This window comes from Tursiops truncatus, chromosome X, assembly GCF_011762595.2.
Source record: "Tursiops truncatus isolate mTurTru1 chromosome X, mTurTru1.mat.Y, whole genome shotgun sequence".
Taxonomy (NCBI): Eukaryota; Metazoa; Chordata; class Mammalia; order Artiodactyla; family Delphinidae; genus Tursiops; species Tursiops truncatus.
Genome location: NC_047055.1, coordinates 68,659,405 through 68,673,789, shown reverse-complemented (window position 1 = coordinate 68,673,789; position 14,385 = coordinate 68,659,405). Strand labels below are relative to the sequence as shown.

Genomic DNA, 14,385 nt, shown 5'->3' with positions numbered 1-14,385 from the left:
AATGCTTTTGCACATCAAAGGAAACCATAACCCAGATTAGAAGACAATGCTTCGATTAGGAGAAAATATCTGCAAATGAAGCAACTGAGAAAGGATTAATCTCCAAAATTTACAAGCAGCTCATGTAGCTTAATATGAGAAAAAAAAAACCCAACCCAATCCAAAAATGGGTAGAAGATTTAAATAGACATTTCTCCAAGAAGATATACAGATTGCCAACAAACTCATGAAAGAATGCTCAACATCACTAATCATTATAGAAATGCGAATCAAAACTACATTGAGGTATCACCTCACACCAGTCAGAAGGGCCATCATTAAAATATCTACAAACAATAAATGCTGGAGCTGGTGTGGAGAAAAGGGAACCCTCTTGCACTGTTGGTGGGAATGTAAATTGATACAGCCACTAAGGAGGTTCCTTAAAGAACTAAAAATTGAACTACCATACGACCCAGGAATCCCACTACTTGTTGTATACCCTGAGAAAACCATAATTCAAAATGAGTCATGCACAATAATGTTCATTGCAGCTCTATTTATAATTGCCAGGACATGGAAGCACCCTAAGTGTCCATCGACAGATGAATGGATAAAAAAGTTGTGGCACATATATACAATGGAATATTACTCAGCCATAAAAAGAAACGAATTTGAATCATTTGTATTGAGGTAGATGGACCTCGAGTCTGTCATACAGAGTGAAGTAAGTCTGAAAGAGAAAAACAAATACCGTATGCTAACACATATATATGGAATCTAAAAAAAAATGGTCATGAAGAACCTATGGTCTGGTCAGGAATAAAGACGCAGACCTACCAGAAAATGAACTTGAGGACACAGGGAGGAGAAAGGGTAAGCTGGGACAAAGTAAGAGAGTGGCATGTACATATCTGCACTACCAAATGTAAAACAGATTGCTAGTGGGAAGCAACCACATAGCACAGGGAGATCAGCTCAGTGCTTTGTGACCACCTAGAGGGCTGGGATTGGGATGGTGGGAGGGAGGGAGATGCAAGAGGGCAGAGATATGGGGGCATATGTGTATGTATAACTGATTCACTTTGTTATAAAGCAGAAACTAACACACCCTTGTAAAGCAATTATACTCCACTAAAGATGTTAAAAAAGAAAGAAAGAGTCATGTAGCACAATATTCACTGCAGCTCTATTTACAATAGCCAGGACATGGAAGCAACCTAAATGTCCATCGACAGATACATGGATAAAGAACATGTGGCACCTATATACAATGGAATATTACTCAGCCATAGAAGGAAACGAAGTTGAGTTATTTGTACTAAGGTGGATGGACCTAGAGTCTGTCATACAGAAAGAAATAAGTCAGAAAGAGAAAAACAAATACCATATGCTAACACATATATATGGAATCTAAAAAAAAGAAAAATGATTCTGAAGAACTAGCGACAGGACGGGATAAAGACGCACACGTAGAGAATGGACTTCAGGACCCAGGGAGGGGCAAGGGTAAGCTGGGACGAAGTAAGAGAGTACCATTGACGTATATACACTACCAAATGTAAACTAGATAGCAAGTGGGAATCAGCTGCATAGCACAGGGAGATTAGCTCGGTGCTTTGTGACCACCTAGAGGGCTGGGATAGGGAGGGTGGGAGGGAGATGCAAGAGGGAGCGGATATGGTGATATATGTATACATATAGCTGATTCACTTTGTTATACAGAAGAAACTAACACACCATTGTAAAGCAATTATACTCCAATATAGATGTTAAAAAATTGTTCTGATGAACCTAGGGGCAGGACAGGAATAAAGACGCAGGCATAGAGAATGGACTTGAGGATACAGGGCGGAGGAAGGGTAAGCTGGGACGAAGTGAGAGAATAGCATTGATGTATATGCACTACCAAGTGTAAAGTAGATAGCTATTGGGATGCAGTTGCATAGCACAGGGAGATTAGCTCGGTGCTTTGTGACCAACTAGAGCAGTGGGATAGGAGGTTGGGAGGGTGATGCAAGAGGGAGAGGATATGGAGATATATGTATACATATAGCTGATTCACTTTGTTATACAGAAGAAACTAACACAACATTGTAATGCAATTATAGTCCAATGAAGATGTTAAAAAATAAATAGTTTCAAGACAGATAATCCTAATCTTATGTGAACACTGCCAGAGGGTAGCAAAGAGGGACTTTTGCCCGACTTAGTCTATGAGACTAGAAAATCTTGACCCTGGAACCAGCAAAGATGCTACGAGGAATGAAACATCAAGTCAATCTTCCTCGTGAACCGAAGACACAAAAAATTCTAAGCAAAACTTTAGCAAACTGAGCCCACCAGTGTACACAAAAGATGATACGCCATAACTAAGTTACATCTATCCTAGGAGAGCAAATCTGGTTTAACATTAGAAAAACTATAGATGGAAGGGGGCATGAGAGAGGTTTGTGTGTTGCTAATATATTCTGCTGTTTGCTCCAGGTGCTAACTGGATGTTTATGTTTAGTTTTTGGAAACTCACTAAGATGTGTACTTCAGTAAAGATTTCGAAAAAAAATTCTTATAAATAACCCTCACTGTGTTAACAGATTAAATGATTAGAGTCTTGATCATTTCAGTGGAGGCCAAAAAAGTATAATCCTATATCTATTCATGATTTTTAAGACAATCTTATTAAGCTAGAAATACAAGAGATATTCCTTAATCTGATAAAGGGAAAGAAAGAAAGAATGAGAAAAGAGAGAGAGAACGGAAGAAACAAAAGAGAGAAGGAAGGAAAGAAAGAAAGGAAGGAAGGAGAAACAGAGAAAGAATTGAAGAATTAAAGCAAACAATGAAACACAGCAAGCCCATTTTAATATGGAAATGTTGGCATCATTCTGTTTAATATTAGGAATAACCCAAAGATGCCCAATTTTGCCGTTTCTATTTTACCTTGTAGTGGATGTCCTAGCCAGCCAGTAAGAAACATGTAAGTTGATTACCTTGCTTCTGTTACTCATAGATTCACAGAAAACTGTGCACCACTTATAGGCACATGATTAGATATCACAGAGTTTAACATGGTGGCTGACTTTGAGAACAGTATATAAATATATAGATATAGATATAGATAGATCGATTTTTTTTCCAGTACTCGGGCCTCCTACTGCTGTGGCCTCTCCTGCCGCGGAGCACAGGCTCCGGACACGCAGCCCAGCGGCCATGGCCCACGGGCCCAGCCGATCTGCGGCAGGTGGGATCCTCCCGGACCGGGGCACGAACCCGTGTCCCGTGCACCAGCAGGCACACTCCCAACCACTGCGCCACCAGGGAAGCCCCCGAGATCAACATATTTTTTAAAAAGCCAAGTGGAATTCTAGAAATCAGATACAGATAGAAAATGTCATTTTAACCAGATATCAAGCACCAGAGCAACAACATTCCAGAGTTCTTGGGGTAAATGCAATAAAGGATGTACAAGATCTGAACGTACAAAAGGTAAAGCTAAATACTAAGCTGAGAGATTCCAACATTAAAGAAGACCCACAAAAATAGAGAGCCATCCCATGTTGGTGACTAGGAAGGCTGGATATCATAAAGATAGCCAATTCTCTCTTAACTGATCCACAGATTCAATGAAAATGCAATCCAAATCTACCGCAAATGAGTTTTCAGGAAACATGTCATGCTGATCCTAACATTTATATTTTAGAGTTTAGGAAGGGCAAAAGGCGAAGAATAGTAAAGATATGCCTGGAGATGATGAATAAGGTGTGAAGACTTGTCCTACCAGAGATCAAAATGTCTTACCAAGAGATAAAAATTAACACAGTGTAGTACTGGCACAGGAATAGACCAATTTATCTGTGGAACAGAACAGGGAATTCAGAAACAGAGACACACAAATAAAGACCAAAATGACTCCAGACAGTGCCAAATGTTCCCTGGAGATGCAAAATCTGACTGTGAATTACGAACCCCTGCCTGAGAATCCCTGACATAGGAATACGGAGCGACCTTAGAAACACACGCTGAATTTTGTAAAAGTAAGTTACAGAATACCACGGACGTGTGTTTAAAAGGCATGCGTGTACAATATTTCACATCCAAAGAGAGAACAGTTCGGGAAACGAGGTCTGGAGAGCACAAAGCTCTACTTCACTTCCGGAGTTAAATGGCCGGCCGCCCAATAAAGCCAGCGAGAGGAGAACTGGGAGGGAAGCGACGAGTGGGGCGGGACTTTGGTCAGTGACCTTCGGATGAGCTTGAAGCTCATTGGTCGCTGGCCATAGCAGTGGGAGGTGAAAGGCAGAGCTGGAAGCTCATTGGCCTTTGAAGGCAGAGCGGGAAAGGGAGCGAGAGCTGAGGCTTCCTTCAGGTCTCCTGTCCCAGCAGATTGATTCTGACCTGGTGGAGGCTGGGGTAACCACAGACTGGCATCAGGAATAGGACCCTCATTCTCCACACCTCTTCTTTCCTCCCTCCCTCCTGCTATGGATCCCCAACCCCTTCTCCTCTCCTCCATCTCAGCCGGGTACCTCATATCCCACTCTGCCCCACCCCCACCCCACCTCCCACTCCACACCCAACCCCAGCCCCCTTGGCTGAAGTCCTGTGGGATGGACGACCGCTTGCTGAGGCCTCCTGACACCTGGCCTCTGGCCCCTGGGGCAGGGCTTATGCCCCACCCTTTGATTCTGAGGTGGGTGTGGCAGGGAATGGTCTGGCAGCCTGAGAGGAGGTGGTGCACTCTGGGTGCGGGAGGAGGGGAAGGTGTGCTCAAGCGTGATTGGTTTTTTGGTTTGTTTGTTTGTTTGCGGTATGTGGGCCTCTCACTGTTGTGACCTCTCCTGTTGCGGAGCACAGGCTCCCGATGCGCAGGCTCAGCGGCCATGGCTCACGGGCCCAGCCGCTCCGTGGCATGTGGGATCTTCCCGGACTGGGGCACGAACCCGTGTCCCCTGCATCGGCAGGCGGACTCTCAACCCCTGCGCCACCAGGGAAGCCCAAGCATAATTGTTGAAGTTTGGAGAGGAGCATGGAAGATTGTTGGGAGGCTGTGGAGGGAATGCACGGGTTTGCATGAAAGCAGAGAGGGTGTGTTGGTGCAAGAGAACAATTAGTGTAGTGAGGAGTTGGCTTTTGACTAGATCAGGGTCTGGCATTCACTAGGGGGGATCAACAAACATCTACTTGATAAATAATTGAGGGAATTAATGAAAATAATGATTGAAACAGGGGCTTGAGATCCAGCAGAATATGATTTCATGAGATGCAAAGGGGTGTCAGTTTAAAGAGGGAGCAAGAGAATAATTAAGATTTCGATGGGGTGCAAGAAAAAAAATCGGAATGGAAGGTGAGAGGAAGATTGAATGTAGGGCATACAGGAGACTAATAATAGAATTGAATGCAGAGAGGCATAGAATCATGAGTAGGGAGTGAATGAATGCAGGAGGTTAGGAAGACAATTGTGGAAGTGGATGCCAGGAATAATAGCTGGGCATAGCAGAATACAAGATGATACATGAGAAAGGGAAGTAGTAATTGTTGAAGGGGGCGTGAGAGTGCATGTGCATGCCTGTGAAGGGTGTCTATGTGGAGTGAAGGTAGGCAGAGAGACTAGTAATTGGATTGAAAATATACAGGACCCATGCCCAGAGTTTCTTGCAACCTGCCTATGCGTGAGTGGAGCGCCCTGGGAAGGAGGCTACACGAAGTAAGAAGGGAGGGTACAATCTCATTTCAACGGTGAGCTGGGTGGAGAAGAATCCAGCCGCCTCAGATGGGGCTTTCCAAGGGAGAGGAAGTACGTTGTGGGTAGGGGATCATGTGGCCACCCTGACCTCCACTCCTTGCTCTAGAACCATGGATCCCAATGAAATGCCTGCTGTGCCCTGCGGCCCCCCTGACTCCACCACTGGACTTGAGACCGGAGCCCCATGGGGGATTGAACCTGGCCCCAGAAGAGCTAAACGTCGCAGAGCCCGCTGCCACAAACACGGCATCACTGCCCAAGTCAAGGACCAGGAGCACTACTGCCTCTTCAAGGTCTGCGAGTGTCACAAGTGTGCCCTCTTCTCGTGAGTATGGTGTCTGACAAGGGGAGGGGAGTGGGCTCCTCTAAAGGTGACTGACTTTAGACCTGCAATCCCCCACTTTAGGGAACACTGCAGCATCTTGCCTGCTGAGAGTACCTTGAAGTCGGAGCAGGGGCCACTCCGAAAGAGGCACCTGACTGAAGGACTGATAAGGAGTGGGACCACCTCTCCCAAAGCTCACAGTCATGTCAACAAGTTGGCCATTCAAGCAGGAGTCCCCAGTGAGTATCTCTGGCCAGGGAGGGTGTCTGAGTTTTGGGTGTAGGGAGCACGAGTAGTTCTGTCACCAGTCCTACCACCCAATTTCGATGTGGCTTTGGGCAAGTTACTCCTTGGGCCTTAGCTTCCCCAACTATAAAACCTCATCAATATTATCTACCAAGTGTTGGTGGGCTGGAGACATCTGGGGGGGGGGTGCGGTCAAAAAGGTCCACAGTGGGATGAGGCCTCAGATTGGGTGGGAGGTAGAGTCGGGGGGAGACGGTCAGGGAGAAAGGCTCACCTAAGCTGTCCCCAGTCTCTCACAGTTGGGAAGGAGAACATCAGCTTGAGGCCCACCCCTGTGCAACCCCTGGGGAGGAGTCTGGGGCCAGTGTGGGAAGCTTCCACCTCAGCCACTGCCCAGACCCCTTCCTGTGTCCTGAAGACCTGGGTACCATCTCTAACCCTACTGCAACTTGCCATATGACCCTGGGGAAAAATATACTTCTCTCTGGGTCTCATAGTCCCCAGTCCCAAAATGAAGAGTAGGACTAGCTGGTCTTCAAGGTCTTCCCAACTCTGACATCCTGGGCTCCTATCGTTGTCCTAAAACATGCCCACATCTCCTTTCCATGGCTGGCTTGGTCCCTGACTCCAACCTGTGCTCTCTGCTCCTGCAGGCAAGCTCCCAAGGAGCTCTGCTGATCGGTCTGGCCTCGGAATCTTTGTCTCTGTCCTGGACTCCAGCACCCTTGAAGAAGCAACTAACAATTTCTCTTTCCAGGAAGACACACAGACCCCCTGCCCTGCCCAGCAGGTGAGTAGAGTGAGAAGGACCATGGAGCTAGTTGTATATTTTGTTATTGAGTGCCCAACCTTCTGGTTAAGGCCATGGCAGCAAGAAAGAGGAAGTGAAGGCAGTGCGGTGCAAGTGGAGGAGGAGGAGGAGGAGGAGAAGGTGGCATCTCAGACTATGGGGCAACGACAGAGCTCTCCCAGATTTGCCATTTCCAATTTGTGAGACTTTGGAAAAGTAACTTTACATCTCTGAGCCTCTATTTTCCTATCAGTGTACTGAGAGGGGACAATATTCTACACCTATAACATTGACAAGAGGACTAGCACAAGGCCTGCCACATAGCAGGCCTTTGACAACTGGAGGCTGTTATTCCACATGAAACAAATCGATGGGATAGAAGCTCCTGCTGAGAAGGGGGGCCATGATGGTGAGGCCCACCATCTCACCCAGGCGAGAGTCTAATAACCGTCAGAGAAAAGTTCCTGGAGATGAGCCAAGCTGGCCCTTCAAGTGCCTTGGGAAACTTGATTGGGGAATATGGAGGCAAGAACCAGTCCTTGGACAGGGACAGTAATCACGTCACTCCAGGTGCCTTGAAGATTAAAACACAGACACCTCTGACTTCCCATAATCTTTACTGTTGCCTTGGGAGTTTTGAAAAAGCTGGGAGGAATTAGTGTCTCAGGAAAGATATAGAAAAAGAAAGGTACAGAAAAGAAGATAGTCCAAGCAGGGGAACGGACTTGTCCAAGCCACAACGACTAATGGCCAGCTGGCATTCAGACTCCCACATGCAGATATTGCAAAATCCTTGCTCCTCTCTCTCTACTGGTAGTATGTGCCTGCCAGAGGGGTAAATCCCCTGGCTTCTCCTTTCCTTGTTCCTAGATGCTCAACTCTGATCCTCCAGCCCTGTGCCACCCTTAACCCCCTTCTACTGCAGCCACGGATTCTGGGGAAATTGTGGGGTCCAGAACCCTGGCAGGGGCCAAGCTTAGTGAAGGAGAAGAGCAGAAGGCCTCAGGGTGGCTGGGGACTGAAGGGGCACGGGGGAGGTGTGGGTTCCCAGCTCCCATTCTCTCACATCCTTTGCTTCGCAGGCTCCCAAAGCTTCCGACCAGGTCTCGGTTTCTGCCTCCTCAGAGTGGCAGCAAAAACTGGAAGCGGCCGAGGCTCTGCTGGCTCTGAGAGAATCTTCCCAGGCCCCTTCTGGCTCCATCTCTGTGCTCCAGCCCTGTGTTGCACCAGGTAGCCTGGTCTTTGAAAGGAGAACATGGGGTTGGGGATAGTTGGGAAATGCGAGGCGGTTGTGTTAAGCAGGGCCTGACTGGGAAGTCAGAGTTGGAGGGGGGTTGGGGGTTGAACCTCTTTGGGCCCAGGCAGCCAAGCTCCTCAGTCTGACTCTTGAAGTGGCAGTACATGGTTGTTCAGTGAATCATCGGTTTATCGAGCATTGTGCTCAACACCAAATGTCCAGTGCCCTGATGTCAAGAAATAAGGAAACCAAGTCCCTAAGAGTAGTAGGGACCTACCCTAGGGCATGCAGCATATCAAGTGGAAGAACCAGGTCTCCTGACTCCCAGCCCAGGACATTCTATCCAGACCCCTGAAGTCTGCTGTGACCTGGGAAGGACATACATAGGTGGCAAGAGCCTAGTGCAGAAGGAGATCTGGTTCCTGCCTTCAGGGAGCTTCCAGTCTCAAGGTGGAGCATGGATGCCTTCACAAGTCGTGTTTTGCGGCTGTATCTCACTGATGAGCCTGGGGAGGAAGGACTGGAGGCGAGATAGACACCTGGGGAGGCTGAGAGGGAAGGCTGGGCACGAACCAGACCAAAATGGTGCATTCGATATGGAGTGTGAGTGAAGCAGCCACCCTGAAGGAACTGCTGGAACAGAGGGGATGAGGGTGGAGAGGCTACCAGTCACGGAGGTCTGGCATGCCAGGCTTAGGAGGTTAGATCAGCCACTGTGGGTGATGAGGAGCCAGGGAATGTCTGAACTAGGGAGGAGCATATTCAGAGACACTGGGCTTGACAAAAAGAAATGTGGTGGCTGTGATGGAGGGTTTGGAGGAGGCAGGACTTGAGGTGGGCAAACCAGCAAGGAAGAGTTCTGTGCAATACAGTCCAGGTGACAAAGCCTTGATTGGGTGGAACAAAAAAGAGGGGAGAGCCAGGAGGGGAAATGGGTGTGACCTGACCCTGACCCCTTTCTTTGTGTCTACAGCTCCTGCTGGAGATAGAGGACTTCAGCCTCCTAACCCCTCTCTTGGACCTGCGCCAGCCAGCTCTGTTTCTCTGCCTAATGGACACCTGGGGTGCATCTCCCCCTTGAGCTAGAAGCCCAGAGGGGGAGAACTCACTAAAATACTGCCTATGTATGCATTTGCAAAATGCTTAATGTCCAAAATTCTTAATGTCTTTTTCTAAGCCCTTAGGCGCTTATATAAGCTTTCAGACCCGTTTTTTTATACGGGGCAATTCCTTGACTGAGGATGGATATTCTTGTACCTCCATCCTTTACTTTCTTGGATCCCAGGGCCTTTTAATGTCTCTTATGAAAACAGGGTTGTACAATCTAAGCTGATCAGTCTCTAAATAGGGTTCTGTGTGAGTCCATATGTTCATCTGCCAGAGGTTTTATTGGATTCGTGATTGTGAACATACTGACACGCTCATATACTTATCCATGCATGTGAAAATCTGAGGATGTTTTCATTTTGTGTCTAGGTTTGTGTGTGTGAGCAAATAATAAACCCTTGTTGTAAGGCACTGAGATATAGGAGTTGTTTGTTACCACAGTATAACTTAGACTCTCCTGACTCTAACAGACTTGTTCAATTCACTTTTCAAAGGGAGAAGCTCTTTACTCAATAACTGGGATTTCTTAACATGGCTAGATAAGAAAATGGTAGAGGAAAAAAAAAAGGGTAGGAGATTTATTCATTCAGCAAGTAAGTGCCTACGCCTTTCCTGGCATAGACTGCTTCCAGTTGTCCAGAGGGCCACAAATTGAGATGTCTGCAGAATCAAGCAGATTATATAAATGAGTAGAGCAGGCCAGATGGGGTCTGGCCAATTGACAGTGCATGCTCTACCTAAGGGGGCAGCTGTCACTTGGCTCTAGCCAATTGTTGCCATGCAGGAATGTGGGCTCATTGTTGCCCCATCTCCTGATTTTTCAAGAGAAGATGAAATTCTAGATTTCTATGTAAAATATCTCAATTTTCAAATGTTGGCTCTGGTTTCCTCTTTAAGCCCTTTACATGGGCCAAACAACACATCCAAGCAGGCCAACTTTGGCCAATGGAATGCCAGTTTGATTCTAGTCCAATATGTATTTTACAGTGGGGGGAAACTGAAGCCAATCAGGACAAGAAGAATCAAAGAGGGGAGATGAATTAGACCTGGGGACTACTTTTGAAGGACCCAGGAAATACAAGGAAGAATCATTATCATTTCGTTATTCTGTGTTCACCGTATGCTAAGCACATATAACCTCACAACAGCTCTGTAAGCTAAGCATTATTATCACCCTTTTACATATGAGGAAATGCGCTCAAAGAGTTGCACAAGTGTTTGAAGGGAAATGTTTAGCCAAAGATGGGTGGAGACTCCCTTCTCTTTGCCTTGCCCTAAATTAGCTAATAAATTTACTTTTTTACAAAGTGTCGAGTGAGAAGTTCAAAGCTTCAAGCCACAGACGCCCAGTCAGAAGGGTCTTTCAAGAATCATCCCTTTATTTCATACTCAAAGTAACAATCTATAGGAATTGATCAGATCTACCTGCACTTGTTTCTCAGTCCTCTGCTGATGTTCATGATCCTGCCCACCCACCCCCACCACACCCCGACACATGTTGAGCTATACCTCTTTTAAAAGTTTCTTAATGGCATAGTATGGGCGTCTTAGGACATTGTTATAAATGGTAGACGTTAAACATCTTTCGTGAACCATCCTTTGGTCGCAGGTTTAAAATATCACTTTACATAACAGTTGTGAGTTAGCCCTTGACTCTGGTATGGTATATAACAACACTGGTTGGATCTGAGGATATCCACCACACCAGGGTATCTGCAGAGTGGATCAATCTCAACCAGTGCCATGCAGGTAAATGTTTAACAACAGGCTCTGTGGGGGAGGACGAGGGTTGGAAGAATCGCACTGTGTTGTAGCATTTGCCGATTTCAAGCTACCAACTTGATGGCCTTTGACGCAGAGTTGGGAAGAGATGCATTTCCATCATTCAGTTACAATAAATAAGCACAATCTCAAGAGCATAGCTAATAGAAAAATGTAGGAAAATAATTAGGAGTCGATGACTTTTGATCATGTATTATGTTCGTTTTCAATATAATGTATGTAATGTAATTGTTACTGTATACGATTTAGTTTTAATGACAGCTGTGTTTAAAAGCTGGCTCACAAAATTCCCGACAATGTGATAGTCGCCTCTTATGTTCCAGTAAGAGTACCCTCCAGCACTCCACTGCTTTCGGCTCTTGCCCAGAGAGGCACCTCTTCCAAAATAGGTCACACTAACACTGCAGGGCTTGATAGGGCTGCTACCACTGCTTTCTGACCAAGAACAGACTAAAGTGAGGGGAGAGTATTCGTTATTGATTTTTTAAAAATCTTTAATGGAGCATAATTGCTTTACAACGGTGTGTTAGTTCCTGCTTTATAACAAACTGAATCAGTTATACATAAACATATGTTCCCATATTTCTTCCCTCTTGCGTCTCCCTCCCTCCCACCCTCCCTATCCCACCCCTGCAGGTGGTCACAAAGCACCGAGCTGATCTCCCTGTACTATGCGGCCGCTTCCGACTAGATATCTATTTTATGTTTGGTAGTGTATATATGTCCATGCCACTCTCTCACTTTGTCACAGCTTACCCTTCCCCCTACCCATATCCCCAAGTCCATTCTCTAGTAGGTCTGTATCTTTATTCCCATCTTACCCCTAGGTTCTTCATGACAATTTTTTCCCCTTAGATTCCATATATATGTGTTAGCATACGGTATTTGTCTTTCTCTTCGGACTTACTTCACTCTGTATGACAGACTCTAGGTCTATCCACCTCACTACAAATAACCCAATTTCGTTTCTTTCTATAGCTGAGTAATATTCCATTTCATTCATGTGCCACATCTTCTTTATCCATTCTTCCAATGATGGACACTTAGGTTGCTTCCATCTCCTGGCTATTGTACATAGAACTGCAATAAACATTTTGGTACATGACTCTTTTTGAATTATGGTTTTCTCAGGGTATATGTCCAGTAGTGGGATGGCTGGGTCATATGGTTGTTCTATTTGTAGTATTTTAAGGAACCTCCATACTGTTCTCCATAGTGGCTGTACCAATTCACAGTCCCACCAGCAGTGCAAGACTGTTCCCTTTTCTCCACACCCTCTCCCGCATTTATTCTTTCTAGATTTTTGATGATGTCCACTCTGACTGGTGTGAGATGATACCTCATGGTAGTTTTGATTTGCAGTTCTCTAATGATTAATGCTGTTGAGCATTCTTTCATGTGTTTGTTGGCAATCTGTATATCTTCTTTGGAGAAATGCCTATTTAGGCCTTCTGCCCATTTTTGGATTGGGTTGTTTGTTTTTTGTTATTGAGCTGCATGAGCTGCTTGTAAATTTTGGAGATTAATCCTTTGTCATTTGCTTCATTTGAAAATATTTTCTCCCATTCTGAGGGCTGTCTTTTGATCTGGTTTATGGTTTCCTTTGCTGTGCAAAAGCTTTGCAGTTTCATTGGTTCCCATTTGTTTATTTTTGTTTTTATTTCCATTTCTCTAGTAGGTGGGTCAATAAGGAACTTGATGTGATTTATGTCATAGAGTGTTCTGCCTATGTTTTCCTCTAAGAGTTTGATAGTTTCTGGCCTTACATTTAGGTCTTTAATCCATTTTGAGCTTATTTTTGTGTATGGTGTTAGGGAGTGTTCTAATCTCATACTTTTACATGTACCTGTCCAATTTCCCAGCACAACTTATTAAAGAGGCTGTCCTTTTGTGTTTCCGTACAAATTGTGAAATTTTTTGTTCTAGTTCTGTGAAAAACGCCAGTGTTAGTTTTATAGGGATTGCATTGAATCTGTAGATTGCTTTGGATAGTAGAGTCACTTTCACAATGCTGATTCTTCCAATCCAAGAACATGATATATCTCTGCATCTATTTGTATCATTTTTAAATTCTTTTATTAGTGTCTTATAATTTTCTTCATACAGGTCTTTTGTCTCCTTAGGTAGGTTTACTCCTAGATATTGTATTCTTTTTGATGCAGTTGTGAATAGGAGTGTTTTCTTGATTTCACTTTCAGATTTTTCATCATTAGCGTATAGGAATGAAAGAGATTTCTATACAATAACTTTGTATCCTGCAACTTTACCAAATTCATTGATTAGTACATGGCATTGTATCACAAAAGGGAGTTGAGTTGTCTGGAGGAGAGCAAGTAAATGAAGTATACTTGCAAAGCACCTTATAAAATGATTTTTATGTTATATATGCATTGAGATCTCAATGTATAAAATCTTACTATACATTGAATTGGGCAATTGGGATTGACATGTATACACTGATGTGTATACAATTGATGACTAATAAGGACCTGCTGTATAAAAACAATAAATAAAATAAAATTCAAAAAAAAAGAATGCATGAAACAAAAACGAATCAACTACTAGGACACAAAACCTCAACTAAGCCTGGGTGGAAATGGTGAAAGTCATATTCTCTGACTACAATGTATCAATAATAAAGCTGTAATTTAATGACAACAGTTTAAAGAAAAAGGCTCACCATTGTGTAAAATGGGAAAGAAACATGTCCTAAATAATTGTTTGGTTAAAAGAAATCCAAAGCTACCGGTAAAGAATATTGAGAACATTAAAAAAATAAGAACTTGTTCCATTAAAATGTAGAAGACATGGCAAAGTTATATGGAGGCAAACGCATAACCTCTTATACTTTATTATTTAATGGGGAATAACAATTTAAAAGAACAAGCACTTTAACACAAATAAAATGGAAGATGTTAGAGCAATGAAAATAATAAACTAGAAACTGAAAAAAAATAAATCTTACTATACATACCCCCCGACCTCTCCCACACACAATGCAGAGATGCAACGAGGCAATAGAGAATGTTAGTAGTGATACTATTGAACAGTGGAATTCAAGTGATTTTTATTTAATAACCTATATTTTTTTCTCTAGTGTCCAGGGTTTAGCAAAAATTCTCCTTGTCTGTCAAGAAGGCAAGAAATGGTAATTCTTTACAAAACTGGAAAATATG

At 44.3% G+C, this 14,385-nt stretch overlaps 1 protein-coding gene across 1 annotated transcript; it reads left to right on the top strand.

Moving 5' to 3' along the window:
* The first annotated feature begins 5,832 nt into the window (after positions 1-5,832).
* Positions 5,833-9,819, top strand: LOC101326320 (doublesex- and mab-3-related transcription factor C2-like). The gene is made up of 5 exons (XM_004331588.4): positions 5,833-6,047; positions 6,129-6,286; positions 6,947-7,083; positions 8,166-8,313; positions 9,294-9,819. The coding sequence occupies exons 1-5, from the start codon at positions 5,833-5,835 to the stop codon at positions 9,404-9,406; spliced, it is 771 nt and encodes a 256-aa protein (XP_004331636.3). The 3' UTR covers positions 9,407-9,819.
* The last annotated feature ends 4,566 nt before the right edge of the window (positions 9,820-14,385 follow it).